The 27,698-nt window shown below is 56.7% G+C and overlaps 1 protein-coding gene across 3 annotated transcripts; it reads left to right on the plus strand.

The window, feature by feature from the left end:
• The first annotated feature begins 1,765 nt into the window (after nt 1-1,765).
• GNG2 (G protein subunit gamma 2) lies at nt 1,766-27,302 on the plus strand. Of its 3 annotated transcripts, none has more exons than XM_054201083.1 (4): nt 1,766-1,784; nt 24,690-24,756; nt 25,867-25,982; nt 26,956-27,302. In XM_054201083.1, the coding sequence occupies exons 3-4, from the start codon at nt 25,896-25,898 to the stop codon at nt 27,082-27,084; spliced, it is 216 nt and encodes a 71-aa protein (XP_054057058.1). In that variant the 5' UTR covers nt 1,766-1,784; nt 24,690-24,756; nt 25,867-25,895; the 3' UTR covers nt 27,085-27,302. The 3 variants fall into 3 exon arrangements, with proteins under 3 accessions (XP_054057058.1, XP_054057056.1, XP_054057057.1); XM_054201081.1 differs by lacking the exon at nt 1,766-1,784 and adding an exon at nt 2,922-3,133; XM_054201082.1 differs by lacking the exon at nt 1,766-1,784 and adding an exon at nt 24,537-24,595.
• Nucleotides 27,303-27,698: the final 396 nt, after the last annotated feature.

The raw sequence follows: 27,698 nt of genomic DNA on the forward strand, positions 1-27,698 counted from the left end.
CATGAGGAAGCAGCACCAGTAAAGCGTCCTGAGTGGTTCCTCCCAGTACGTGCCACCATCCTGCAGGTCTGGATGTGACCACGTGCCACGGTAACGCTGGGACCGCCGGGGCTACAGCAGCCCGGGGCATTCCTGGGACCTATACCGGAGCCTGTCCACCTTTGCCATCCATCCCTCCTCCAAACCAAACATGAAGCTGTTGGAGCAGGGCCAGAGGAGGCCCCGGAGATGCTGGGAGGGCTGGAGCCCCTCTGCTGGGAGGACAGGCTGAGAGAGCTGGGGGGGTTCAGCCTGGAGAAGAGAAGGCTCCGCGGAGATCTTCCAGCCCCTTCCAGTCCCTAAAGGGGCTCCAGGAAAGCTGGGGAGGGACTCTGGATCAGGGAGGGGAGCCATGGGATGAGGGGGAACGGTTTTAAGCTGAAAGAGGGGAGATTTAGATGAGATCCGAGGAAGAAATTCTTGGCTGTGAGGGTGGTGAGCCCCTGGGCCAGGTTGCCCAGAGAAGCTGTGGCTGCCCCATCCCTGGAGGGGTTCAAGGCCAGGCTGGACGGGGCTTGGAGCAACCTGGTCTGGTGGGAGGTGTCCCTGCCCAGGGCAGCGGGTGGCACTGGGTGATCTTTAAGGTCCCTTCCAGCCCAAACCATTCTATGATTCTATGGCACGCGATGCCGTGTTAAACGAAAAGTGTTGTGTTCAACGATGCAGGGGGTCCCCGGCCTAAAGAGACACCGGCACGTGGGTATTTTTGCAATTATCACCAATTAGCAGTCGGTGCCTGACTGGGGTGATGTCCAAGGGTGCGTCCAGCAATGCTGGTTTGGAAGGGCTGATGAAAGGAGGACGCTCTGGGAGGCACCCGCCTGGGAACAGCTGTCACTGCATTAACAGCAGGCGAACGCACCGCCTGTTTCGATCTGGGGGCAAAATTTAATATAAAAATAAGGACACTACTGCAACATTTCCCTTTTTTAAAGCGCTTTTTGCAGTTGGCTCCGTAAAGTGGCATTTTCCTGTTGTCTTCCTACAAATCCCAACTCTTGGACCTCTCAGGCTGCCATGAATAGATGGCGGGAGATGCAAAATCCGCACGTGGAGCGACCAGAGACGAAATGGCCCGAGTGCAGTCTTTTTTCTTTTTTTTTCTTTTTTTTTTTTTTTGGTGAAAGCTTAAATCCGTGAAAGGGGAGGGCAGAGAAGCAGAAGAGCTGCCAGTACCGGGGGAGCAGCCCAGGGAAAAGGCCAGCGCGGGTGCAAAGCTGCCTGGGGACACGCCGGGCTGGGAACGGGAGGACCTTTTCCCCCCCTGGGGACCTCTCCCACGGCGAGATGATGGAGCAACGGAGGGCCCAGAGAGCAATGGGGGCCAATTGGAGGGGGGTTAATTTAACAGCGTAGCTGGGGGTACTCGCTTTTGCTAAACAGAGCCTACAGGGAGGGGAGACCCTCTCCCCCCGGGGTGGCAGGGCTGGCTCGCTCGTGTGAAAAAAAAAAAAGACTCAACATCTGGTTTTAGGAAAATTACTTTTTTTTAAATTTTTTTTTTTTTATAGGCCGAGGATGAAATCTGGAGGCTATACTTAGCAGCAGATGATGCAGCCCCCCTCCCAGAAGCCGCTCGCTCCCTTGTGCTCCTCCCTCCAGCATGAGGCAATTAAGCTGCCCCCAAAAATGTCCGGTGTCGGCAGTAATCAGCAGTTAGGGACCGAGACCCGCAGCCGCCCGACGGTCAGCGCCCGCCTCACTGAGGACCAGGGTTATTTTTGGAGGACAAAGGGAAATCACTGGTAACATGCAATTATTTTCAGAGCCCGTAGAAAAGGCGCGGGATGCTCCCTGGCAACGCTCTGCTGCGATGCCGAGGGTGCCAGGGGAGGGGGGCGGTGGGGATACCCCACTCCAGAGGGGCCCAGCCCCACATCTCCATCCCCATCCCTCTCCCAGGGTGTTTCATAGAATGGTTTGGGTGGGAAGGGACCTTAAAGATCACCCAGTGCCACCCCCTGCCCTGGGCAGGGACACCTCCCACCAGACCAGGTTGCTCCAAGCCCCGTCCAACCTGGCCTTGAACACCTCCAGGGATGGGGCAGCCACAGCTTCTCTGGGCAACCTGGCCCAGGGGCTCACCACCCTCACAGCCAAGAATTTCTTCCTCGGATCTCATCTAAATCTCCCCTCTTTCAGCTTAAAACCGTTCCCCCTCATCCTACGGCTCCCCTCCCTGATCCAGAGTCCCTCCCCAGCTTTCCTGGAGCCCCTTGAGGGACTGGAAGGGGCTCCAAGGTCTCCGCGGAGCCTTCTCTTCTCCAGGCTGAACCCCCCCAGCTCTCTCAGCCTGTGCAGGGTATGTGGGGGGGTGTAGCGTGCAGGTGGTGGGATGGGGTGCAAGGTATGCGAGGGGTGCAGGGTATGTGATGGGTGCAGGGGGGCTGTGGGGTGCCGAGTGCGGAGCGGGGGTGCAGGGGGATGTGGGGGTGCAGGGGGCTGTGGGGGTGCAGGGTATGGGATGGGTGCAGGGGGCTGTGGGGTGCAGGGTATGGGATGGGTGCAGGGGGGCTGTGGGGTGCAGGGTGAGGGTGTGGGGTGCAGGATGGGGGTACAGCGGGTGAGTGGGTGTGAGGGTTGTGGGGTGGGTGTGTGTGGCATGTGTGGGGCGCAGGGGCGGGGCGGGGGGGGTGAGGCAAAGGGGACAAGGGGCTGCGGAAGGGCCTGGGGCAGGGATCGAGGCAGGGAGGGGGACAGAGCCCGGGACAGGGGCACGGGCAGGCAGGGAGAGGGCCTGGGGCAGGGTGAGGGGCAGGGGGCTGCGGGGTCTGGAGGGACGCGATCCGCAAAACCCGGGGGATCGGAGAGGAGAGGAGGGAGAGCAGGAGCAGGAGGAGGAGGAGGAGGAGGAGGAGGAAGTCGGGGCCGAGCCGCTTCCTGTAGGCAGAGGGATGAGCGCAGACAAAGCTGGGTGGGGACTCGCCGCTCGGGGCTGCTGCTGACCCCCCTCCTCCTGCCTCCAGCCCGCATCCCTCCATCCCTCCATCCATCCCTCCATCCATCCCTCCGTCCATCCCTCCGTCCATCCTCCCTCCCGCCGCCGCCGCCGCCCGCCCCGCCGGGGACTCGGGGCAGCACCGCCCGCCTGCAGGTACCGCCGGGCACACGGTGGCGGAGGGGGGGGGGAGCCGGGGCTGGGGGCACTGGGAGCACTGGGAGCACTGGGAGGACGGAGACTGGCAGCACTGGGTCCACTGGGGCTGGGCGGGGCGGTCCCCAGCGCCGGTCGCCTGCCCCGCTGCTGGTGGCCCCGGTGGGCCCCCGAACGGCTCTAAAATCAGCGAAAATCCCCTCCAAATCCACACCCCACCCCACCCCCCCCCCCCGGGGGGGGGCAAATCCCCGCATCACCCCCCACCCCCACGGAGGGCTCGTGTGGCGATGGCACCTGCGGGGAGGAAGGGCGGGGGGAGCCGCGGGGGTCCCCATGCCGCTGGGGGCGGGGGGGGGGGGGGTGCTGCCGGGGCTGGGAGCCGGGGGAAAGGTACCTCGCACAAAGAGTTCAGTCTCCCCAACAAAGGTTTGATTTAGAGGGTTTGATCCTCAGTTAATCAACTGATTTGCCATCACAGGAAAGGCTTTTTCTGCCGATGAATGAGGCGTAGTGTTCTTTCTTTCTCTTATATCCCACCCCCCACCCCCCCCGCCCCAAACCTCCCTGGGAAGGAAGGGTGAGACTTTCCCACCCCCAAATCCCTGCAGGAACCTCAGCTGGGATGGATGTGCCCCCAGCTTGGCTTGGGAGGGATTTGGAGGTGACGGCCGTGCCAGGTGGAGGGGCACCCCGCGCCCCACCCCGCCATCCCCACGGTGGCAGCCCTTTTCCCCATCATTTCCATGGAAATCCTTATTTTTCCCAGCGGTGGTTGGTGGGGCGAGCGCTTTGGGTAAGAGCAAGCCTGGGAAAATCACGGCTCAGCCAGGAAGATGCTCTCGGGAAAACCCGCTCCGGGGCTCCCTTGCCCCCAGCGGGAGAGGAACCCAGCAAAAAACCCAAAACTTTTGCCTTCTCGCCTCCTCGGCGGAAAACAGATTTATATTTCAGGAAAATCTTGAAGCACAGCGATCCCCCGCCCATTCCTAACGAGTTACTGATGAACTTAAAGCGTGCCGCCCCAAAGGGCAGTGACCCAGGGCGTGTGTTATCTGCCGCTGCCGTACCTGCTGCCTGCAGGGCATCGCTGCAGGTCCAGGGTGTTATTTATTTCCCTGATTTTTTTTATTTCCCTGTTATTTATTTCCCTCTGGGCCCCCAAATTACCGAATAACCATCACCCCACCAGCGAGCCCCTGCTCCCCAGTTGCGGGAGGGAAAGGGGCCGGGCGGGTGACAGTGGCACGAACCCTGCCAGCAGGCTGGGGCCAGGCACGGAGGATTTTTCCTTATAACTGGATTTCCCTGAATGCAGCTGGAGCATGCGATTTTAATCCTCTTTTCTACCATATGGCCACTGGCTGGATTGAAATATGACTCAATTAATTATTGCCAGGAAAACCCCGGGGCCAAACCTTTCTCCAGGAGGATGTTTCGAGGCGTTCCCGTGGTTACAACGGGGCTTTTCTCACCCCGTGCCGTGGGGTACGGGGGCACGTGGCTCAGCCCCATCCCGCCCCAGCTCCCGTGTTGGCCCCACGAGGCCGAGCATCGGCCACGCTGGTCCCTTGGCACCATTTTTGGAGCTTTTTTTTTTTTTTGGCTTTTTTCAGCCTTGCATCTGCTTGCAAGAGAAAGCAGGGGCTGTTGGCACCTTGTGCTGCTGGCTGCTCACCTGTGACACGAGTTTGGTGGTCTCAGCATCACTTGGATGATGACTGGAGTCAGCCTCACCTCTGAAATGGGGTATCCCCAGCTTGGGGGGACCTGCAGGTCCCCCTGCCACTAGCGTGGTACCTGCACGTGCCCATCCTTTCTCCCAAATTCCCTGGGGGCTGCCAGCTTTGCTCCCAGCGCTGCACGTACCACCGTTAAGGATGCTCATTGCATTTTCTCCGGGTTCCTTGCAGTTGTGAGGCGGTGGTGGCCCTGTGGGGCATGTTTGGCATGTGGGCTTGGATGAATGGCCGTACCGTGCCACGGCTGGCCCTGGGGGAGGACATCGGGGGTGCCTCGTGGCACAGCGGTTACCATTTTCCACCAAGGAAATTTTGACCCACTCGCAGCACGGGGGTTATCAGGACCAGGAGTGTGGGGTGTCCGATGGGATTCCCATGGGTAGATGGCTGCGAGCTGGCGATGAAACTCAATTATTACCATGATTTTTAAACCCTAAGCCAGCCTGCTGCTTTGCCGCCCTGCACCGGAGCGACCCTGAGTGGAAAACACAACAAAAAGCCAAACTTTGCGAGGGTGGGCAATGCCTTCCCGGCACCGATGCGGGCGCTGGGGCTTCCAGTGCTTTGGCCTCCAAACGGCGGCATCGGAGGCAGCACTTCTCCTTTTGAAACCCAGTGAGTCACCGAAGGAGGACAGCCAGGCGCCGGCGCAGGCTGTTACCATAGTAATTAGGGCTGGCGAGCCGGCGCCGGAGCCCCGCAGACCCCTGTGCCCCCAAAAAGTGCTGCCTGGAGGCGGCCGTGCCTGCCTGTCCCATGCGTCGGTGCCGGGATGCTCAAGGCCGGCACACTCGTGACAGATGTGCTGCCGTCAGAGACCACGGGGCTGCACCGCCTGCTCCCTACCGCCAGCCCATCGCCCTGTTTTGGGTTGGGAATAAGGAGTTCATCACGGGAAAAGCATCATTTTTGGCACGAGTTGCGTCAGTTCTCAGCGTGACTTGTCCAAGTGTTTCGTTCCCGCGCCCAGAGCGGGGTGCGGGAGCGGGATACGTGTGTGCGTTCACAGCCAGCGCAGAAGCGGGAGGAAGGAGCAAAGGGATTAGGGCGGGTTTTCAATTTTTCTTGCTTTTCGGACTCTTTTCTGGCTGTTTCTCCCGCTCCGGCTTCTTGCTCAGCCGCTTCGTGGGGTCGCAGCGGGGAGGGGTGGGATGGAAGGCAGGAGGAGATGGTACCCCAGGCTGCGGGACAGGGCATGGGATGCAGCATTGGCAAGGGGATTTTCGTGCTTGTCCTTGCACAGTTCCCTTGCCTGCCCACTTCCAGCGGGGCTTCAGCCCTTCTTCGTGCATTTCTTTTTCCTTTGCGCAACGTGCGTGGTGCAAACACCCCCCCAAACCGGTCCTTTGGAAAGGCAAGGAGCAGCTTTGCTGCTCCCCAAAATGATGGGGAGAAGCGGAAAGGGAAGGGGGGGGGGGGGGCAGGGAATTCTGCCTCTGCTGCTGGTGGGGGAGCGCGTGATGGCTGCGGGGGAACGCAGCCCATCTCTCCCGGCTTTCCGCGCACACTTGGCACGAGCCGTTTGGCACCGGCCCCGTTTAGAGGCAGGTCTGAGCTGGGGAGAAGGACGGGCTCCAGCTGCCGGGAGGACATGGGTTTGGCACCGCGGAGAGGTTTTGGCTTGCTCCAAAACCCATCCCACGTCGCTTGGGATGGTGTCCGTTGAGTCTGGGCTTTGGGTCAGGCCAGCGGTTCATCAACGACGGCTTCGATCAGAGGCGGGCGAGCGGATCCCCAGTGCGTCGAGGGCTGGGAGGCAGCGGGAGCTGGATGCAGCCAGCCCCCGGGATGGGCGAGGTTGGGCGAGGATGGGTGAGGACGCAGCCGTGCCGAGGCCGAAGTCTAAATTCTTGTATCTCCTGCATTTTGCGTAGGCGTGATGGACTTGAAACACCCAACCCAGTTTTTCACACGCTCAGTGACCAAAAAAAAAAAAAAAAAAAACAAAAAAAAATCCCTGAAATGGCATCGTACCAAACTTTAAAAACTCGCCATCTTGCTATTTGCATGCAGCTGGGAAACCCTCCACCATTCCCCCATTCCCGGGCAGCAGCTGCACCAGGACCTGCTTATCCTACGGAACACAATTAGTTTTCACCTTATCTCGTCCTTCCCTCGCTTTTCACACAGGGATTTTCTTCCCCTGTTGTCTGCCGTCGTCGTTGTACCTTGGGCTATTTGGTTTATCCAAGGGAAGGTCCAGGCGTTGCTGGATTGTGGTCAGGGGCATGGCGGGGAGGTCTCCGCTGGTGGGTGATGCTTTTGTCCAGCATCCCAAAGCCAGCTGAGCTGCAGGTCGGCGATTCTCAGGGATGCTGCTGTGACCCCCCCAAGTGCTCTACCCGATGTGGCAGGGCACCCCGGGAACCCCGGGAGCGGCAGCCGTGGTGGATGAGCTCCTTTAGCTGAGATGGTGTCTTGGTTTACCAGGTTTATCGTCCTGCCCTCGCTTGCTCTCCTGAGGGCTTTGGGAAAGCAAGTTGGCTCCATCCCTGCTGGGATGCTCCCCACGAGCAGCTCTCCTGGGCCGGGAAGGTCCTGGCTGGGCAGCTGGGTTTGTAAGAGGGAGCAGCTTGGGTGGGAAGGAGAAGCCTTGCCAGAACCTTGGAGCTCATCAGGGATCCCTCGGCATAGGAAAGACATGGACCCGTTGGAGCAGGGCCAGAGGACGCCCTGGAGATGCTGGGAGGGCTGGAGCCCCTCTGCTGTGAGGACAGGCTGAGAGAGCTGGGGGGCTTCAGCCTGGAGAAGAGAAGGCTCCGCGGAGACCTTCCAGCCCCTTCCAGTCCCTAAAGGGGCTCCAGGAAAGCTGGGGAGGGACTCTGGATCAGGGAGGGGAGCCATGGGACGAGGGGGAACCGTTTTAAACTAAAAGAGGGTGAATTCAAACTATATATAAGGAAGAAATGTTTTATGCTGAGGGTGGTGAGCCCCTGGCCCAGGTTGCCCAGAGAGGTGGGAGATGCCCTGTCCCTGGAAACGTTCAAAGTCAAGTTGGACGGGGCTCTGAGCAACCTGATCTAGTTGAAGATGTCCCTGCTCATGGCAAGGGGATTGGACTAGGTGGCCTTTAAAGGTCCCTCTCCACCCAACCCATTCTATGATTCTGCAATCCCAAGCATCAGCGCTCCTTCATGTGAGATGCCACCAAAGGGGAAAGATCCCCGGCACAGCACAGGATATTCCTGCTGCAAACTCCACCGCGTTGCTGCTTTCACCCCATGCCGCGCTGCTCGGCATCCCTCCTCCTGCCGCCTACGGCATCCCCCGGCTGCTGGACCCCAGCCCCCCGTCTGGCTGCTGCCCGCCATGGCCCCCGCTGCTCCCTGCGCTGCCTGTGCCCGTCCCCACGGGCAGAGCTGCCAGCTGCAGCGGGGACCGCGGGGACGTCGGTGCCCCGTGCCACCGCCAGCGCCTCTGCGCAGAGACACAGACCTAATTATGGGAGATGCATGGAGTAAGGCGGTGCTGAGAAACCCCCTTCCTCCGAGAACAACATCTCCGTCCTGTGCAAGGGCAGGGCTTGTGCTAATGCCAACACCCGGGTTGGCCCATTCTCTTTTATTAAATTTTTTTTCTTGGCTTATTTGCCAACAAGCAAACGTGGCGTTGAGTCCTTGCAGGCAAGGAAAAGCGGCGGTCGTGGTCGGGACCAGCACATTTACAGCTCTGGGAGGTTTCTCCCCAGCCTGGGGACCTGGGGACAGGCAAGGTGTCCCCATGCAGCCGCCAGCGTCTGCTGGGACACAGAGGAGTGTTTTCTCTCTCGTCTACTCCCACCTGAGCCAGGTCCCAGAGGAGAAACCGGGAGCCGAAGCTGAGTGAAGTGCAAGAGCGTTTGACCGGTTGCAGCATCCCCTCGGAGTGGCACAGGGAGCACCGTTCGGCATCCGAGAGTCACGAGCTCGAGGTGCGATCACCTTAAGGGGGATGCTGAAGGGATGCTTCAGGCTTCGGTTGTCTTCAAACCCCGTCACCGGGAATTCCTGCAGATTGAGCACGTTGCATTAACCGTGGGTTTGGAGGAGTTGTGCTTTTTGGGCCATTTTGGGTAAGAAAGCGCCAGTTGCCGGCAGTTGTGTGAGATGCTCGGTATCGATTGAATTCCTTTCTGGTCCCGGTGTCTTTGGGTTTGCTTTGGAGTCGGGGCATGGGTCTCGAACACGACACGAGTGCCCGAAACACGTCTTCACGATCCCGCCGTCACCTGGTGATGCCAGGACGGTGCCTCCGTGTGTCTGCATGTAGCAGGCGTCATCATTAGGGCTTTGTTATGTTTACAGCAGTGATGCCCAGTTTGGGGTAGAGCCTGGGGTGAGGAGCACCCCCAAGATGAGCTTTGGGCTCTGGGCTTGTCCCTCTCCTTCCTTGGCAGCATCAGGTGGGTTTGGCTTTTCCAAAAGGCTGAACTCCAACCGAAGAGCCGCGGCACGGGGGGCTGGGCTGGATTGCCTCAGACCTCCACGGTGAGTCGTCCGTCACCCGCGGGGGCTGAGAAGAGAGGGATGGTGATTGCCAGCCAAGTCACGGCGGGTGGCTGGGGCTCCAGCTTGCTCTCCTCGCTGCCATCAGCAGGAGGAAGGCGACACATGAGCCGTTTCAAGGCAGAAATCGCCATGCAATGATTTCTTCTCCATTTCGATGTGTTTCTCCTCAACCAGATCTTGGGAGGATCAGGAGTGCAGGAGAGTAAATAAGTATCCACCATCTCCTTGTGGGGTTAGGGCTGCATGTTCTGCAGGGAGCCCTGGGCCAAGGACACAGGGGACACTGCGGGGCAGGAGATGTATGGGGGATGGCTCGAGGAGACTCCCTTATGCTGCTTCTTTTGGTTTCCCATCTGCAGACACCATTCTGATGGGGATTAGTGTGTCCTCAGTGTCTGCAGGCATCTTCTCAGGTCAATACGATGGCAGTGGCTCCTTATGTACGGACCGCATCCAGCCTGTTGAGGTTTATGGCTTTGGGGGAAGGTTAAATGGAGTTCCAGGGGCACCGTCTCCTCGCTGCATCACTGCACCTGCCAGATCTTTGCTTCCTTTCGCTTCTTGAAAGGGTCATCTCAGATGGAGGGACGCCAAGACCTTGATCTGAGTCTCCTGAGGACCAAAGCACCAGGAGAAATTCTCAGTGCCCATTTTTCTAAGGCATTATGGGGGCACGGGCAGCCCTAGTGCTGGCAGCTGTTCAGAGGGGCTTTATCGGGGGGTCTTTCTTCTCTGCAGCCTTGGGGAGCCCTGAAATGTGGCCTGAACATACTGGGAGCTGCACAAAGCTCGTTAGTCACCCTGGAGGTGAACAGACTCAGTCTTTAGCTGTGTGGTTGTAAACCTCATGACATTTCTTGCTCTTTCTTCTTATCTGACAAAACCAGACCTCTTGTGATCTCCATCAAGTTTCTCTTGAGCGGAGCTGTGCTCTTTGCTGCTCCGACCACAGCTGCTTATGGGAGGTGTCTCGGGCTGTCACTTCTCCTCCACCCCATAGCAAGGCTCTTGGAAGCCCTGAACTGCTGCAGGACAGGAGATCCTTTGCGGGACATGTCCTCCTTCCCGGTGTCCCAGCGGATGTGCAGAAAACATCTGACCATCACATTTCCATGGTGGAGGCTTCCTCACCCGTGGCCCCCCCCATACGTGGAGGTCAGGTTTTGTCCTCACGGTTGGGTTTTGTCTTCCTTACCTGCTCCGGAGGATGCTCTATCGGCACGTCGTGCAGTTTTGTCTCACTTGCGTTATGGTTGCGTTGGCTCCAAGGGCTCCTTTGCTTGTCTCGGCTCTTTTGACCCATTTTGGCAGGAGCTGGATGAAGAGTGTGGGGAGATGGTCACCTGTCCATGAAAGCGTGGGTGGGGATAAAGGAGTGGGCTGGCTGGTTTTGCAGATCAAGTTCAGGCTGTTGATTGCCTGTGCTGTGAAGGTGTGTTTCGGAAGAAGTCTCCAGCTGTGGTTTTGGTTTTTGCCAGGCTGGGATGTGTTAGTCCTGAGAGCTGGTGGCCATGGGGAGAGCTGCCCGAGGATTTCTGCCACCTCCCTTCATTTTCCTGTCGTTTTCCGGATCCCTCAGTGGCTTTCCAGTGGGAAAAGAGGGATTTTGGTAACATTTAGGTGGAGGGGGCCTCTGGAGGTCTCTGGTTCCACCTCCTGCTGGACAATGTCATAGGCCACGGATCTTGTATGAGTCCATGTGGGTCCAGGTGTCCCCAGGGTGTCGTGCAGAAACTTGGCCAGGTCTTCTCCACGTGGCCAGGTCTTCTCCACAACTCTACGCGTCATCTCAGGGACTTCCTACCCCCTCGCTGGGTCTGCAGTGGTTTGGGGTTCTTAGAGGGGGTCATCAGCCATCCACAACCTGTAAACCCATTTGGACCTCTTCTAATTAGTCTTCAGGATTGCGTCTGCTGCTGGAGCAGCTCTGCTCATGCTGGAAGGTGCCCAAGCAGAGGTCTCATCCGTCCCTTGGGTGGGAAAGTGTTGAACGTTGACCAGGTCTGGTGGAGTCCATAGGTTTGTGTAGGACCTCGCGAAGGGGTCAATGGTCTGGTGGCCCCGCCGTGGGGCCGGACCTCCGGCGTGCCCCAAGGACGGCGTTTCAAGAAAGGCTGTAGGTTGAATTATTCAAGTCACGCCGACCTGATTGCGTTTCATCCCTTTTATTTTTAATATCGTGGAGACGCGGTGGTGTTTGTGCGGTGCTTGCACGGCCGGTACCATCAAAATACGTTGCATTATTTATCATCTGATTTAATATAATTGCTGCTCAGCCTCACATCCTCGCTTGGGGGGTTTGTATTCGTGTCCGGTGCTTCCCTCACTCCCCAGCTAACGCCGGCAGGGGGGACCCTGCCTCCTCCCTCCGCACCGTGCCAGCAGTGAATAAAAAGATGATTTTTAATGCGGCAATCCAGGCTTATGGAGAGGTATAAGCAGCAAATGAGGGAGGCACTGATTTTATTGTATTTTTTTAAGCTTAAATCTAAGCCCCGTGTAAGCGTTTCCGTTAATTGCTGTAAAAGTTAGGCTGGCTTGGAATCGATGCTGCTCCTCCATCCTACCTGGAACCGAAACCCCCAGAGAGCACCTGCCTTCATTGATTTTTTCACAGCTCACACTGGGGGAAAAACACAGAAATCCAGGGCCCAGCCCCGCGCTGAGGTTTCCCGGCAGCCAGGTAAAGGTAGGGAAAGGCATTTGCCCTGGGCAAAGCAGCTTGCAGAGCAGCGGGGACCCAAATCCAACAGCTCCGGCTGGTTTGGCGAAAGGATTAAAGCTCCGGGAGCGGGGCACGGGGTTGGAGGGGGGGATAAATGAAGCACGTGGGGCCAGGATGGACCCATCTCCCAGGAGGTATCACCGCGCGGGAAGGGAGGGCGAACCAGCGCGGGCAACACCGCCTTGTGCTCCTTCTTCCCAAGTTTTGTGCATTTTTTTTGCCTTAAATTTTTTTTTTCCCCTTATTTTTTTTTTTCCCCTTATATTTTTTTTTTGGGCAATCCTTGATATTGCAAGTGTAAAAACACCGCCCAGGCTAGCGGTTTGGGGATGGGGGGGGGAGCTTTCTCCTCCCGTCTGCGTAATATCAGTGTTTGCCGAGCGTGTGTCGTTGCACGCTGGAGCCAGAATAACAGCGTGGTGGTAAAAGCAGGGCCCTTGACTCAGCGGGAAGGGTGGCAGGGATGCTTTGCCTGCGTTTGAAGGGGAAAAAAGGCCGGTTGAGGGATTTGGGGGCTCCATGGGAAAACCCAGATGTTGTACGCGGAGGTTAGTAAGCGGCGAGGGGGCCGGAGAGGGGGGTGAGGATGGAGACGGGCTCGGCGAGCCCAGGGAATAGCGTGGGAAAGGCTCCGAGGGCGCAGCTGGGGAAGAGAAAAGGAAAGCTGGCTGTTTTGCAGGAGCGTCGTGGTCAGGAGAAACGCAGGTGGGTGAGGGCTGAGCAGGGGGAAGCTTCCAAGGCCACGGCCACCACCGCGCTACCCCCTCGCCGTCCCCCTCCACGTCCCTGTCCCAGTTCTGCCACGATGGCCGTGCCCTCCTCATCGCGTGGGGCAGGACCCAGGTGTACTCCCCGGGTCCTACTTTACACCAAAATGCATTAGGTCACGGGGGGGGGGGGAAATAAAAAAAAAATAGAGGCGGCAGCGGGCCGCAGAAGTTAAATTTAATTGAGATAATATGGGTCAGCTCACCGACCGGGGACGGAGGAGCAACCTACTTCTCCCCAGCCAGCCCCAGCTAACCCGGTTTGTAGCGCCGCCAGGGCTCCGCGTCCCCTTCCCCGCCGTGTCCCCTTCCCCGCAATCCCCTGCCGTGGGCTGTCAGATGGGAGAACCACCCCCCCCCCAGTAGCCTCAAGTTTGCCAGCAGGGAAATTGCAGGCCATGAAATGTCAGGGCCAGCGCAAGCCACAGTAAATTACTTTTCAAAGTTCTTAATTGTGAAAATATAGAATAGCACAGGGAAAATTTTTTCTCTTTTTTTTCTCTATATTTCCCCCCCCCCTTTCCCCCCCCCTTTTTCCCCCCCCTTTTCCCCCCTTTTTCCCCCGCCTTTTTCCCCCGCCTTTTTCCCCCCCATTCCCCCCCCTTCCCCCCCCTTTCCCCCCCTTTCCCCTCCCATTTCCCCTCCCCTTTTTCCCCCTTTTCCCCCCCCTTCCCCCCCCTTTTTCCCCCTTTTCCCCCCCTTCCCCCCCCTCTTTTTGCTCCCCTCTTTTTTCCTCTTTTCCCTCTATATTTGTTCCCTCTCTTTTTCTCCATTTTTTCTCTTTTTTTCCCCCTCCGTATTTTTTCTCTTTTTTCCCCCCTCCGTATTTTTTCCTCTCCTTTTTCCCCCTCCGTATTTCCCCCCCCCAAACCTGCTAAAATCGCCCACATTTAGTGGTGATCCCCCCCCACCACCACCTGCAGCTTGGGATCTGGCCATCAGGAAATGCTTTCCTCATTTCGCGGGTGCCATAGCGATGCCGTAGCACACGGCCTTGGGAGCGCAACCTGGCCAGGATAACCTGAGCCTCAAGAGACACATTTTACCCCGTCGCCCGCCCCGAAAGCACGCCAAATCTCAGCGAGCAATCAAAGCTCGCCCATCTCCGTGTGGTCCGCCCGCTATTTCAGTAGTAGCTCTAAAGGCGCCAGCTCTGGATGCTGTGAAAAACCTGAAAAATTAGATAAAGAAGGAAAAAAAGGATATAAAAAAAAAAAAAGCTCCCAGCTTTGATGGCAGGGATGGGAGAAGAAACACCAAGCAGCAGCACTGCCCGTGACCTGTTTGCTGTATTTGAAGCTTGAAATAGAGCCTTATGAGTAATGTGGTTCAGGTGCTTATCACTAATTAATTAATTCTTTTGTACAGTGGATACCTAATTAAAGCAGTCTCAGGTAATTCCATCGGGGGGGCTTAAAGTAATGGGGGTGGTTAACGGGGTTGTTTCTTTGCTGATGTAACTTGTTGGGTGATCCCCAGCGGCCGGAAAGGGTTATGAGGCTTCGTGTGAGTGTTACTTAAAATAAAATTCTAATAAAAGGTGAAATCATGGGAGAACGGATTTCTCGTTGCAATGATTCCCGCAGCCGAGGGCTTCGCGGGCTGCGGAAGTTATTTGGGCGAAAAGGCAGGACGCGGCTCGCGCGTTTTAAGCAAAAAGGGGCGGTTTGGCTTTTGTTTCAGCTGGGTTGAAAAATGCTTTGCAGAAGGCTGAGCCCCTCAGCCTGGCAGGACCTACGGCAAAATCCATGTGCTCCTTCCCATTTCCTGGTGTCACAGGGAGGTTTCCCCCTAAAAACATGACATTTTAAGCAAATCAGGGCAGCTCAATGACTTGCCCCGTTTCCTCTGGGGTGGCTGCACCCCCCGTGCCAATGGGCAGGCGATTGGTAAGTCACCATGGCCTGGAGTAGCATGTCCGGGTCTGGAACCCTCAGCACAAGAAGGACACGGAGCTGTTGGAGCGGGGCCAGAGGAGGCCCCGGAGATGCTGGGAGGGCTGGAGCCCCTCTGCTGTGAGGACAGGCTGAGAGAGCTGGGGGGGTTCAGCCTGGAGAAGAGAAGGCTCCGCGGAGACCTTCCAGCCCCTTCCAGCCCCTAAAGGGGCTCCAGGAAAGCTGGGGAGGGGCTGCTGGCAAGGGCATGGAGCGATAGGACGAGGGGCAATGGTTTAAACTAGAGCAGGTTTAGATTAGCCATTAGGAAGAAGTTCTTTCCAATGAGGGTGGTGAGACACTGGCCCAGGTTGCCCAGAGAGGTGGTGGAGGCCCCATCCCTGGAGACATTCAAGGCCAGGCTGGATGAGGCTCTGAGCAACCTGATCTAGTTGAAGATGTCCCTGCTCACTGCGGGAGGGTTGGACTAGATGGCCTTTAAATGTCCCTTCCAACCCAACCCATTCTATGATTCCGGGTGACTTTGCATGAGGCTGGGGGCGGGTTTGTCCCTTCGGGAGCGACGTTGACCACAGCCAAATCCCCAAATCCTTTGGCAAATGTGAGGCCAGGTGAAACACCTCCGCCCCGCAGCGCTCCTCCGGTCTCCCCTCCGCTTTCAAACCTCATCTCGCACCTTCCCCTGAAGGTCTTTGTCTTGACCCTGGCAAATACTTAAGAGCAGGATGTTAAAAACCGAAACCCAAGAATGGATCAGTTAATTAACATGAAGTAATAGCTCTTGGCTGCTTCCCTTAATTAAGGGTCAGGAGTTCAGAGCTGTGTGAACAGATGTTGAACTCCTTTTCCCGGGACAGGAGCTCATTCCTTCCTCAGCAGCTTTAGCCATCTCTCTTTTTCCCAACACAAGCAGCAGGGAACTAGGATTTCTGAGCAAAGTTTGTACGAAGAATTTATTTCCGAGTCAATTTGAGTTGTTTTGGGGAAGGAATCAAGAAGTGAAGGAACCGAGAAATCATAGGGGTGATGATGCTTGTAATTAAAGGGTGATTTTGGTTTTCTAGAGGTCTTTCCATGGGGAAAAAAAAAAAAAAAGAGCTTTTTCTGAGGGTTTCTGCTTTTTTCTGGCTAGCTGTGAGGCGGTGCGTGTTTCCTAGACCTAGCGTCTCCTTGACAGCAGAAAATTCTGCCCCGTGAAATTTAGGGACTACCCACCCTACTGCCACTTCAAGAGTGGGAAACAGGACTCATGGGGTGGATTTTGGTAGTCAGGAGACGATTGAGGTTTCAACAGGAATTTTTTCTTTGGTTGGTTAATTCCTTTTTACTGTATCGTTGCTGCTCCGTCCGTGCCTGGGTGCGCTGGGTTACCACCACCTGCCCCTGGCGTGGTTATACCAGGGTCTCTCCAGCCCGGGAAGAGCCGTGCCCTCGGTAAATGTTTTGCCAGGCTGAGAATAATCCAAAAGGAAGGGTTTGCCATGTTATATAGCACGGGTACAGCACGTTGTAGAAGAGAAACTAGTCTTTCCTTCGCTGTTGCTGCAGCAGAAATGCAAAATAATATACTCAAGTATTTTCAAGTATATCCGCGTGGTATTTTAACTGACGTTAGGTGCGTTGGCCAGGGCTGCCGATAGTGCCGTTGACCTGGAGCCCCTCTGCTGGGAGGACAGGCTGAGAGAGCTGGGGGGGTTCAGCCTGGAGAAGAGAAGGCTCCGCGGAGACCTTCCAGCCCCTTCCAGTCCCTAAAGGGGCTCCAGGAAAGCTGGGGAGGGACTCTGGATCAGGGAGGGGAGCCATGGGATGAGGGGGAACGGTTTTAAGCTGAAAGAGGGGAGATTTAGATGAGATCCGAGGAAGAAATTCTTGGCTGTGAGGGTGGTGAGCCCCTGGGCCAGGTTGCCCAGAGAAGCTGTGGCTGCCCCATCCCTGGAGGTGTTCAAGGCCAGGCTGGACGGGGCTTGGAGCAACCTGGTCTGGTGGGAGGTGTCCCTGCCCAGGGCAGGGGTTGGCACTGGGTGATCTTTAAGGTCCCTTCTCACCCAAACCATTCTGTGGTTCTGTGACCTCCAGCCTGGGATGACCCCCATGCAGGGAAGAGACCCTCCAGCACAGGAGAAACCTGCGGGCTTGTGCTGCCCCGAGGCTTTGAAGCCGCTTTTCCAAAGGTTTCATGGATCTGGCAGGGAGAAATCCGGGCATCTGACTCCTGGGAGGATGTGGGACCACAGGGGAGCCCCACTCATCGGTGGGGGGAAGGAAGGTGAGAGCTTTGCTGTGGGGACCGCAGGGGCATCGGTGGGGGGAGGTCTGCACCTGGGGGCGATGGTCAGATGGGCTCCCTCCAGCTCCTCCACGAAAACGACCTGCAGCGGCCCGGGGTGAAGCGTGACCCGTCCGTACATCCCTCCTCAGCGCTTCTCCTCTCTGCTCGATTCCCTCCTCCTTCTCTTTTCCCTACTTACTGAACCATCTGTGTGCTGGAGACACTTTGGTCTGTCCAGGGGACTTCAAAGATTGTGGAGATGCCTCCATCTTCCAGCCCAACGGGGAGGTCGGGGATGCCCTCGGCAGCTAACGGGGCATTTCTGAGAAGCCTGGTTTTCCGGGGAGTGCCGGTGGTTTTAGGGAATTTCTCAAGCTGCTTGTTCTCCTCTCAGGCAAGTTTCACAAAAATTGCATTAGTGGGTTTTGGTTTTGGTTTTTTTTTTTTTAAAATCTCGTGCTTAAACCCTTCACCACGGGAGAGCCCAAGAGGCGGCGCAGGGGGTGGCGTGACAGGATGCGTGCCTTTATCTGTCCCTTCTGGCGCGTCACACCAAAACGTGACACCCTTTTCTTTCTGTGCCACAGCATCAGCAGATAAGGGGGAGCATTGCCCCCTGCTTATCCCTGGGAAGCATCGCCGGGAGCCGGCGTGGGAGCAGGACAGGGGGCCGGCTGATGGGGGGGGGGCGGTGTCAGACTCGAGTCAGAAAAATGACGAGTATTTTTAATCTGGATGAAAACTCGGTCCACAGGATGAAGGCGATGCTCGGCTTGCAGCTTCGCTCACTTGGACCGCTGGACCTGTTTGGGCATCCTTATTCCCCAGTTTCTGGCCCAGCACGCGCCCTCCCGGTGCCTGATCCGTGGACATTGCTGGGTTTGTCCCTTGAGCATTAAAAACAAACATCTTTTTCCCCAGGGTTTTCCCCCCAAATGGTGGCTTTTCTTTTCTAGGGGTACCTCCCCGACGGCCCTTGGGCAGGGCTGGGGGGTCACATGGCGCTTTGTCTCGCCCGAAATCTCCCGCATCCTCAGCCGGGGAAACAATGCTGCTGTTAAACCCCTGACCTTCAGTGCAGGGATCGGCGACCCGGCGGCATTCCCGCGGTGCCAGAGCCTTCTGCCGACCCCGGAGTAGGTCGGTACCCACTGGAGAGAGCCACCATTCCCTACAAACAGTGGCAGGAGGGACCGGAGCAGATGTCCCAGGCTGTGCTGTCCAGTGGCTCTTCCTTCACTCAAATAATCTCTTTAAAAAAAAAAAAAAAAAATTAAAAAAAAAAAAAAAGAAAAGGAAGTTGAGGTTGGTTTCTGTTTTCAACCGTTAGGACACCCGTGAGAAAAACAAACCAAAAAAAAGCTGAGCTTCTCACATTCGCAAATATTAGTGAGGTCCGGGCTGCAGCCGCGGTCGGCTCCAGCAGCGCAGGGTGGCTGGAGGGGACATCCCGAGAGCCGGGCTCCCTGCAAAGGCAGCTCCAGCTCCTCATTTAACGCCCCCGGCAAAATTAGGGAAGGGAAAAATATCTTCGCGGCAGCTCCCTGCGCCTTGAGAAGGGGATTTGCCAGCGGAGCCAGGGCTGGCCGAGCAGCTGGGTCCGAGCCCGATGGCTGCTTTTGGGGTGAAATAGGGCTGAATTCGGCAAAGACAGGCAAGAGATTTTGCTCCTTCCCTGACCGCCGCAAAAAGCGGCCGGAGGCCAGCCACCAAAAGCCGTCGCCACGGGCAAAACACCGGCATCGGGGCCAAAACGGGCACCCATCCCACCTCGCCCCTGTTGGGCGGGAGGGACGGGATGCTGGTGTGATAATGAAGCCGTTTCCATGGAAACAGGCTCGGTTTTGTTGGTTTTTTTTTTCTACCCGGCCGCCTTTTTATTTCTTTCTTTCTTTGCCGGCGTGTCTCCAACCTGCGGGCTGGTTTTCGGTGATTTAAGCGCCGTATTGGAGACCAGGCATAAAAAAAGGGATGTTGGGAATAAAATCCCTGCGGGTGGGGACTGGGGGCTTGCAGCTGTAACCACCGCTGAGGATTAAGGTCTTTTGCCCCAGCGAAGTGCTGTGATGGGAGCCCACGGGCGTAAATCTGCCTTGGATTGTTTTCTTTGCTTAAGGAAATAATGAAACACATGCAATTTGGGCGTATTAAGGCTCCTTTCCCAGCCAGGTCTGCAACTGCTGGGGAGATCAACGTGCCTGCACCGCCTCCCGCCCCCTGGAAATGTGGCTTTTTGCTATTTTCTTTTTGTCTGTAATGTTTTTATTTTTTTTTAATTTTTTTTTTTTTGCCCGTATGTATATTTTAGTAATTCCTTTTCAGCCGAGCCGCCTATTTTTGGCTTTTTAGCGAAAGCAACAGGATGGCTTCGAAAGCCAGCCCACCCCGGTGAGGGATTCCCACCCGCCGGCCGGCCCGCCGGCGACCGGCTGCGGGGGCGGGTGACGGCAAGGCCGTACGCTCCCTTATCTGTCCTGGGTGCCACTTCACACCTGAATTTTTGAGGGGGAAAAGGCGTTTTGCCAGAGAACCCCCTTGCCTCGGCGGGGACCCCGTTGGTTCTGCGCCTGGTCTGGGATGCAATGAGCTGGGCCGGCCTCAGCTACTGGGATGAGCATGGACCAGGAGCAATCCCAGCGTGAGTGAGAGCTGGAACAAATCCCTTCATTACAATCCCCACCCTGTCACCTTTTCTGGACCAAACACCCCCCCCCAGGTGATGCCTGTCTGGTAGGACTAAGCGTGAGCCCTGTGTCCCCCGCAAAATCATGGCCCTAATGGGGTTCACTCACTTTATGGCAAACTGGGTGGAAAATACCGGTGCATCCGTGACGGAAAACTTGATTTTTTGAATAGAAACCAAGAAGCAAGGAGGGTGCCGCTTTCACTCTGCAAAGGAGCCATTCTGGGGGGCAGGCGATGCCGTGCGGAGCTGCTTTCCGTCTCAGAAGGTGGAAGGAACGCGGCAAGCTTTTGCCCTGGCAGATGGCAGCGCTTTCGATTTCTTTCCTGCGGAGCCACCGCTTTTCCTTTTGGTTCAGCCGGGAGGCCTGGGGAGAATGGTTTTCTGCCCAGCGGAGGGCAAAAAAACCCCACTGGGAAGTTGGAAAAAAAAAAAAAGTCTGGAAAACTGGGCGAGAGGAGAGGTTTTAAAAACTCTGAGGACTGCAGTTGGGCAGGCAAAGGCTGCAGACCCCCGGAGATGCGGGAGGTGCCTCGTGACACCTGGAAAACCTCACGTCGATGCCTATTTGAAGCTTGAAGAATGTAAGAAAATATTTTGCAAAGGGGCTGGTGTGCCTTTGATGGACCCGACCCAGTGCTGAGCGTGCTTCGAGAGTCCCCCTTCTGTAATGGAAGTGCCTAGTGAAGGCAATTGGACTAAAATGGACCAATTGGACTAAACACCCTTAAAATGCCATTTTTGTTTGTTTGTTTGTTTGTTTTTTAACGTTTGGAGAAATCCAGTCTCTGGCCCAACTTGAGAGAAAACCCAAAGGAAAGTGGCGGGAGGGGGAAGGGAAGCAAAGGGGGGAGGCTGGGCTCCGATTCGGTGGGTTTGGGGCTGGTGATGGAGCTGGTGCGAGGCAGGGGGAGGCTGGGGACAGTTCCGCCCGGCGCAGCTCCCAGCAAAGCAGCTTGTGCTGACGAGAAGCTGGCAAACGAAGGCTAATTACTCTCGCAAGCCGGGCCGGCGGCTGCGGGATGCCAGAATCCCATCACAGCCCAGTTTGGGAGGGAGGGAGGAGGATGGTGGCTTAGCGGGAGGAGGCTCCATTGCTCCAGCAGCAAGAAATGCTCCTTTGGTGGTGGCTTGTTTTTTTTTTTTTTTTTTGTGGGGGGGTGGCTTTTTTTGGGGGGGGTCGTACGTGGCATTTTGCATCGCGCCTCGGTCGAGGTCGTGGCAAAGCAGCTCGTGCCAGGCTGGGCCAAGAGGCAGCGCTGACGGCTCACCGGGGCCGGAGCTGGATGGGGAGCAGCAGGCGGATTGGCAAATTAATTTATCGCTGATTTAAACGAGTCTCCAGCGGCTGCGCTGCCTGCTGGCAGGAGGGATGGGGGTCGGCGCCTCCGTGATGAATATTTAAGGGGGGTGAGGGATCCACAAATGTGCTGGGAGGGAGAAAAGCATCCGGAAAGCAAGGCGGATGCGGTTAGCTTACTGGGAGGGGAGGATGGCTGGTCCTCCCTTGGCCCCAGGCAATGGTGGCTTTTAACGCAGGGCAAATTAAAGCCAAAACCTGTCAGCTCCTGCTGGGGATGCTGAAACAGCAACGGTGGGCAGCTCAAGGGATGGTGTTTGTTGGGTAAAAACTGAAGATTTTGGCAAAGCTGGAGTGAGCAGACCAAGAGCAGACCCAACATCGGGAGCATCCTTCACCGTTTGCCCAACTAAATCCCGATTTTTGGTGCCCGGTTTGGTTGGGTGCTGCTGGGGAAAGAAGCAAATGTCATTTAAGTGTGTCAATGGCTCTTTGTCAAACGGAGAACAATGACGAATTAGGTGGGGGTTTTTTTTTGGGAGCATAGCAAGAATCAGCAGCAAAATTTCCGAGTCCGGACATGGAATGCAAGCGCTTTTGCCTCCTTTTAAATGAATTCAGCCTCTCGCCACATGCGGTGAATAACCCCTGACCCTTCTGCATGACAGACGAGTATCAAAACAACCTCGGCGAGATCCCGAGTTGTAATTACAGCGCAGAGCCCAAAAGAGACGGTATCCATGTCCTGTACGCGCTAAACATCGTTAGCATGACAATAAAATAGCATCCTTACTCATTAACCTGTGGGCTCCAAGGCAGGAATCCTATTATCCGGGCAACATGTGCCATTAAGTGGGTGAAATAAGACGCCCGCCCGTATTCCCTTGTGAGCGCCATTAAATCCCTTTCTTTGCAGGCAAAATTTAGCCTGTGTGAGAAGGGTGTGAGAAAAGCCCCTTGCCAACCGGGGGGGGATTGGGAAATATTGGGATAGCACAGGGATTTTTAGCTTTGTGGCCAGGATGTCGATGGCTGGGATCAGGAACTGAGCTCTGCCGGCTGCAGGGGACCGGTGGGTACATGGGAGTGATGTGACGAGCGCCGGCACGTGTCCCCCATTGCGTGATGGCTCCTTTTGTGCTCGCTCAGCCCCATCGGTCCCTGCACAAACCCTTTGTGTCCAAGGGCTGCCGTGCTGGGAATAGCCAGATTCCCTGAATGGAGTTGGGGGGATCGCTGGGTCCAGTGAATCTCCAACCCGGGCTCTGAAACGCCCATCCCGATGCCTGCCCACGGAGGGGTGACACTGTTAGGAAATAATCTGTCTGGAAAGATAATTTCCTTCTAACAGCCATATTTTGGCATTTTTCTTCTGATAGGAGCATTTATATACTTTCTGGGGTGGTGTTAATTTATCTTCAGTCTGATGCTCTTGGCGTCTACCCACTAACAAGTATTTTCTAGTTCTGCAGGAGGGTCCGGTGGCCGGGAACCCTACACCTTGTTGGGTCTCGGGGAAGAGAAATAAATCAGAGAATCATGGACTGGTTTGGGTAGGAAGGAACCTTTAAAGGCCATCTAGATCCTGCCATGAGCAGGGACATCTTCCACTAGATCGGGTTGCTCAGAGCCCCGTCCGACCTGGCCTGGGATGTTTCCAGGGACGGGGCATCGACCACCTCTCTGGGCAACCTGGACCAGCGTCTCACCACCCACAGCGTAAAGAATTTCTTTATTTCTAGTCTGAAATACACGTATTGCTGTGGTGTGGGGCAGCGGCACCCGCCAGGGGTGTGCTTTGGTTGATTGCAATTAGTAGTGAAGAGGCCCTGGGGGTTGAAAGAGAGGAGGATGCTTTAGCAGCTTGGCTTGGTATGAATCAAATCCAAACGAAAAGGCACGGAGGCTTTGGGTTTACTCCTGGTGTCTCCGGAGCGGGGGGGGGTACAGTGGGCCGTCCTCATGTTGGGATTAAAAAAGCTGCTTTTGTGGCTGCCCTGTTTGAACAGCCTCGCCGTTGGGCTGCTGCAGGGCTTGTTTTGGGGGGGATATTCATGAGCTCAAGTCAAAGCGTCACCTGCTCTTGTTGTGTTATTGAGGTGGAAGGAAGCACGCCCAGGCGCTCGCCGCGTGGGGAGGCTGTAAAACCCCAAACCGGTTCAGGTTCCTCCGTCAGGTTTCTGCAGAGGCCAAGGGCGTGTGGCCAGCTCCTGGGGACACCAGGGTCCTGCGAGCCGCAGGGTCCGCGCCATCATCACAGCTCACACAGATGTCCCCTCCTCTGTCCCAACGGGGTCTCATTCTTCTCTCAGGTTTTGGTTTTGGGCCTGTCTTTTCCGCTTTAGTGGCTCTAGGGCTAGATGTAGGAAGAGCATGGGAGGGTTTCCTTGCATGAGGGCGGTAGCAGGGTTGGATAGTCCTCCCCGCTCCCGTGCCTCCTTCCATGGCATTAAACTTCAGTCCTTAAGTGACTCCCTGTCACCGGTAGAGCAACAGACCATGGTCCTCTGTGTGAAATGGCACAAAGTCACCAAGAATAACATTTGCTGCATTAGAAGAGTCTCTGTGGGATCCAAACCATGCAATGGTGCCCCGGGTGTTGCACCTCTTGGTGGACCTATGTGGCCACCAGCTTTCCCACCAGCCCAGGGCCGTTGCCGTGCCAGAAATGGGTTGGCACTGCCACCGCCATCCGCTCCCTGGCTTTGCGGGGAGAACCGGAAGGAAAACCAGGAGAGAGGCACCCTGCTGCTCAAACGCCTCTCCAGCAAAGACACTGGGGAGGGGGGGAGCTGAGCAAAACCAGTGTGGAAGCAGCACAAATCATAGAATCATGGAATGGTTTGGGTTGGAAGGGACATTAAAGACCATCCAGTCCCACCCCCCTGCCCTGGGCAGGGACACCTCCCACCAGACCAGGTTGCTCCAAGCCCCGTCCAGCCTGGCCTTGAACACCTCCAGGGATGGGGCAGCCACAGCTTCTCTGGGCAACCGGGGCCAGGGGCTCACCACCCTCATCATAAAGAATTTCTTCCTCAGATCTCATCTAAATCTCCCCTTTTTCAGTTTAAAACCGTTCCCCCTCATCCTATGGCTCCACTCCCTCAAATGCTTGAGCCGAACCCCAAGCTTTGTCAGAGGAGAGGAGACCCGGGCAGGAGCTTGGGCTGTCGGGGATGCTCGGTGGAAGCGGGGCTGCGCCGAAGCCGGGGCGGGGGGGGGGGCGCGGAATTTTGGCATCCTTCCCCGGGGCATGCTCTTTCCACCGCGGCCACGTGCTCTGTGCACCAGACGGTTAAATTCCATCCCCTCTCGCCCGGCATCCCACGGACGGGGCTCGGATGTGCCACGGTGGGGGGGCCACGAGCTGGGGAACAGCTAAAAGCCTGGCTGCCAACAGCCCTCGGATAGTTGCCCGCTGACTTGAAACCTCTTCCTGTGCCGAAAACCTCACTGAATGCGAACAAATAATGCCGCTGGGGGCCGTGCTTGGAGGGAGCGGGGCGGGGGGGGGATACGGAAGGAAACCCGCAGCCTTTCTGCCTCCCCGGCGGCGTACGGGACCCGGCGTCTGCGAGGGCTCTGGCTTTCCTGGTGCCATAAATAATGTTCTCGTTGCGTTGGCTGGCAGCACAGCCACCCGACCTGGCTCCTTTTTTATTTTTGTCAATATTCTCTTTATTTAAAGGTAGCCAGCGGCCAAGAGGAGCAGATCTTCCCCTAGAGGCACAAACCAGTGGAGAGACCGGCTTCTGGTAAAAAAAGAATTCGGAGGGGCAGGGGGGTGGCTGGGGAGGGGGTCTCATCCCGAAACCCCGTCACGGCTCGCTCTCCGGTCACCTCCGTTGCTCGGACCCAGGTTGCTTTTTTCTGTAGATCCCGGGATGAGCCTCTGCCCAAACACCTGTATATCCCCTAATGTGCCCGCAGCTTTTCAGTGCCCTCCCTAAAACACCGCGAGCCCCTTCTTTTAGGGCTGGGCCATCCTTGCCCCGTCACCCGAGGGGCTGGCTGGGGGCTCGCTGCACCCTGCTATGGCAGGACATCCCCTCAAAAACCCCATTTTTGACCTGGCCGGGCAAGATCCAGCCCAGCATGGCTGTGTCTCCGCCGTAAAATACTCGCTGCTCGTAAAAGCCTCGGCTGAACGCTGGGTTTGCGGCTGCAGGAGCTCGCGGCTGATAGAAGGTAACGGAAAAACATCCGTGATCGAGATGGCGTGGACTTAATGAGCGTTCCCCCGCCTGGCTGGGGTAGAAACCACGAGAAACAGGAAACTCCGGCATCCTGTTTAGCATCTTAATGTTCCAAGTTGGCAGCAGGGACAAAGCAAGGGAGGCCAAGGGACACACCAGACCGACGCGGGGCTGGATGATGTGCCTGGCTCCCGGCAGGGGAATGAGCCTGGCGCGGCAGCTCCGGGCAGCGCGGGGCTGCTCGGGGGGGAGCCTTTTCTCTGCTTTCCTTTTGCCTTCTTGCCACCACAGCCTTTTGCTAGAATGGCAAAAGGGAAAATCCAGCTCGGCTGGGGTCCTGCTGCTGCAGGCTGCGAAGGTCCCTGTGTCCCCTAAGCAGGGCTCACAGAGCATCCCATCCTCTGGGGACCATGGGGAGGACACAGGAGGGGACTGCTGGCAGCGTGTGACCACTCGCACGCCCACAAGGGCTGGCGGCTCACTGCCCTTGTACAAACACAGCATTAAACCCTGGCCGAACACCCAGGTCTGCATCTCCCATCCCCACACCCTCATTCCCACGGCTGGGCTCTAACAGCTCCCCAGTCCATCGTTTTGGGGATTTGGGAGGCAGGGAGCAACTCTCTGCCCAGCCCAAGGGTTCACCTGGGTGTGTTTTTGTGCCCGCAGCCCGTCCGGAGAGCGCGCCTGGCCCGCCCATGGCTAGCAACAACACTGCTAGCATAGCCCAAGCCCGCAAGCTGGTGGAGCAGCTGAAGATGGAGGCCAACATCGACAGGATAAAGGTAGCGCGGTGGGGTCTGGTGCTGAGCGGCTGCCAAAACTGCTCCCAAAACTGCCGTGGGAGCCGGGACGCGGTGGCGGGCGGTGTTTGCGGGGGATGCTCGTCTGATGATCCCGATGGCAGTGGCTGGAGGCAGCGGGAGATGCTTGCCCGTGGAGGGCAGCTGGAAGCATCGCCTGGAGCGCTGCTGGGTGGTGGGAAGGAGCAGCAGTCCCCGAGGCATCTCACCTTCTTGGGAACAGGTTAAAACCCCGCTGTTTGTCTCAGGTGCTGTTAAAACTGTCCTTCGGGCGATGCTCAGTGCTCAGCCTTGAGGTTAGAGGGGAAACTCCGAAAGCAAGGCTGTCCTGAAGCCTCTTTCCTTCGGAAAACCCAATCCTTTCCCGGAGGCTTGTCCTCTGCTCTGACCTCTTCTGCTCCACCGGCTTCAAGCCTGAGATCCCAGGGGATTTGTCTTCTCCACTGAGGTGGTTTTGGATGACATGGAGAGAGGTGCTCTGGGGTCGGTTGCTGGCTGCAGGCACGTCTGGGTGCTTGCAAGCAAAACCTCGCCTCTCAGGGCCAGCGTGAGCTCCGGCGGCTTGGGAGCTGCCGGCGTGTCCTGAATAAATAGCCAAGTCGGCGGCTGCGGGCAGCAAAGGTTGCTATAGCAGCTGTGGATGGCCCTGCCAAGGGACGGGGAGGGGGGCAGACAGTGCCGGCTAAAGTCGGTCCTCGCCGTGATCAAGTCGGGTGAAGGATGCGAACGGGGGAAGGATGCGAAGGATGCTTGTGGGAGCTTAGAGCCCGGAGGTGAAAATCCAGCCCCGCCAGGGACACGCTGCGAGGTTCATGGGTCGGGTCTTTGGCCAAGGGTGTGATGTCGCGTCCCCCGGGGTTGGGGATGCTGCGAGCCCAGCCCCACCGGCGGAACCTCCTGGGGTGGGATGTCCCCAGGGTGGCCTGTCCCTAAGGCGGAGCTCCTTCTATTGCAGGTGTCAAAAGCGGCAGCGGACCTGATGGCGTACTGCGAAGCCCACGCCAAGGAGGACCCTCTATTGACCCCCGTCCCGGCCTCAGAAAACCCCTTTAGAGAGAAGAAGTTCTTCTGCGTGATCCTGTAAACCCTCCAGGAGCCTGACCGGCACTCAGGCCACCCTGAACACTGATGTAGAGTTTTTAGGAACGGGGACGACCTGCTAGTCCGCAGAATTTAAACAAAAATAAGTAAAATACACGGCCTGGAAGCTACAGGGATGTGCATGTTTAAAGAACCTGGCCACCTTTGGGGGAATAAGATGATCTGCATTGCAAGGCAAAAGATCTGAAGTCTGTAGAGTTGCCTAGAAAGAAAAAAAGAAAAAAAAAATATGTAAAGAATAAATTTGTGTCACTTTTCTGCTCACAAAATTGTTTGATTGTTCCATATTTAAAGCACCAGAGCTGTGCTGAGCAACGTAACTGCTGAGGATGTGCATAACCTTCTTGGAATGATATTGTTGGTTTCTTTCCGAAATATTATTTTTTATTTAAGTTGTCAGATATATAGCGACAGGCTCAATGATTATGGTGTTACTCGGTGTTTGGTCTTGTGCTTTTTTACTTTCTGGCGGTAGCGTAGCGCCGGGGTCGAGCAGCCCCGCGGCGGGTTAGCGAGGACGCCGGCAGCTCCGTGCTTCTAGCGAACCCCCACTTTCTACCATTCCGTAGATGGTTAGCTTCAGCTCTGCGAGTAAAA

This window comes from Rissa tridactyla, chromosome 4, assembly GCF_028500815.1.
Source record: "Rissa tridactyla isolate bRisTri1 chromosome 4, bRisTri1.patW.cur.20221130, whole genome shotgun sequence".
NCBI lineage: Eukaryota > Metazoa > Chordata > Aves > Charadriiformes > Laridae > Rissa > Rissa tridactyla.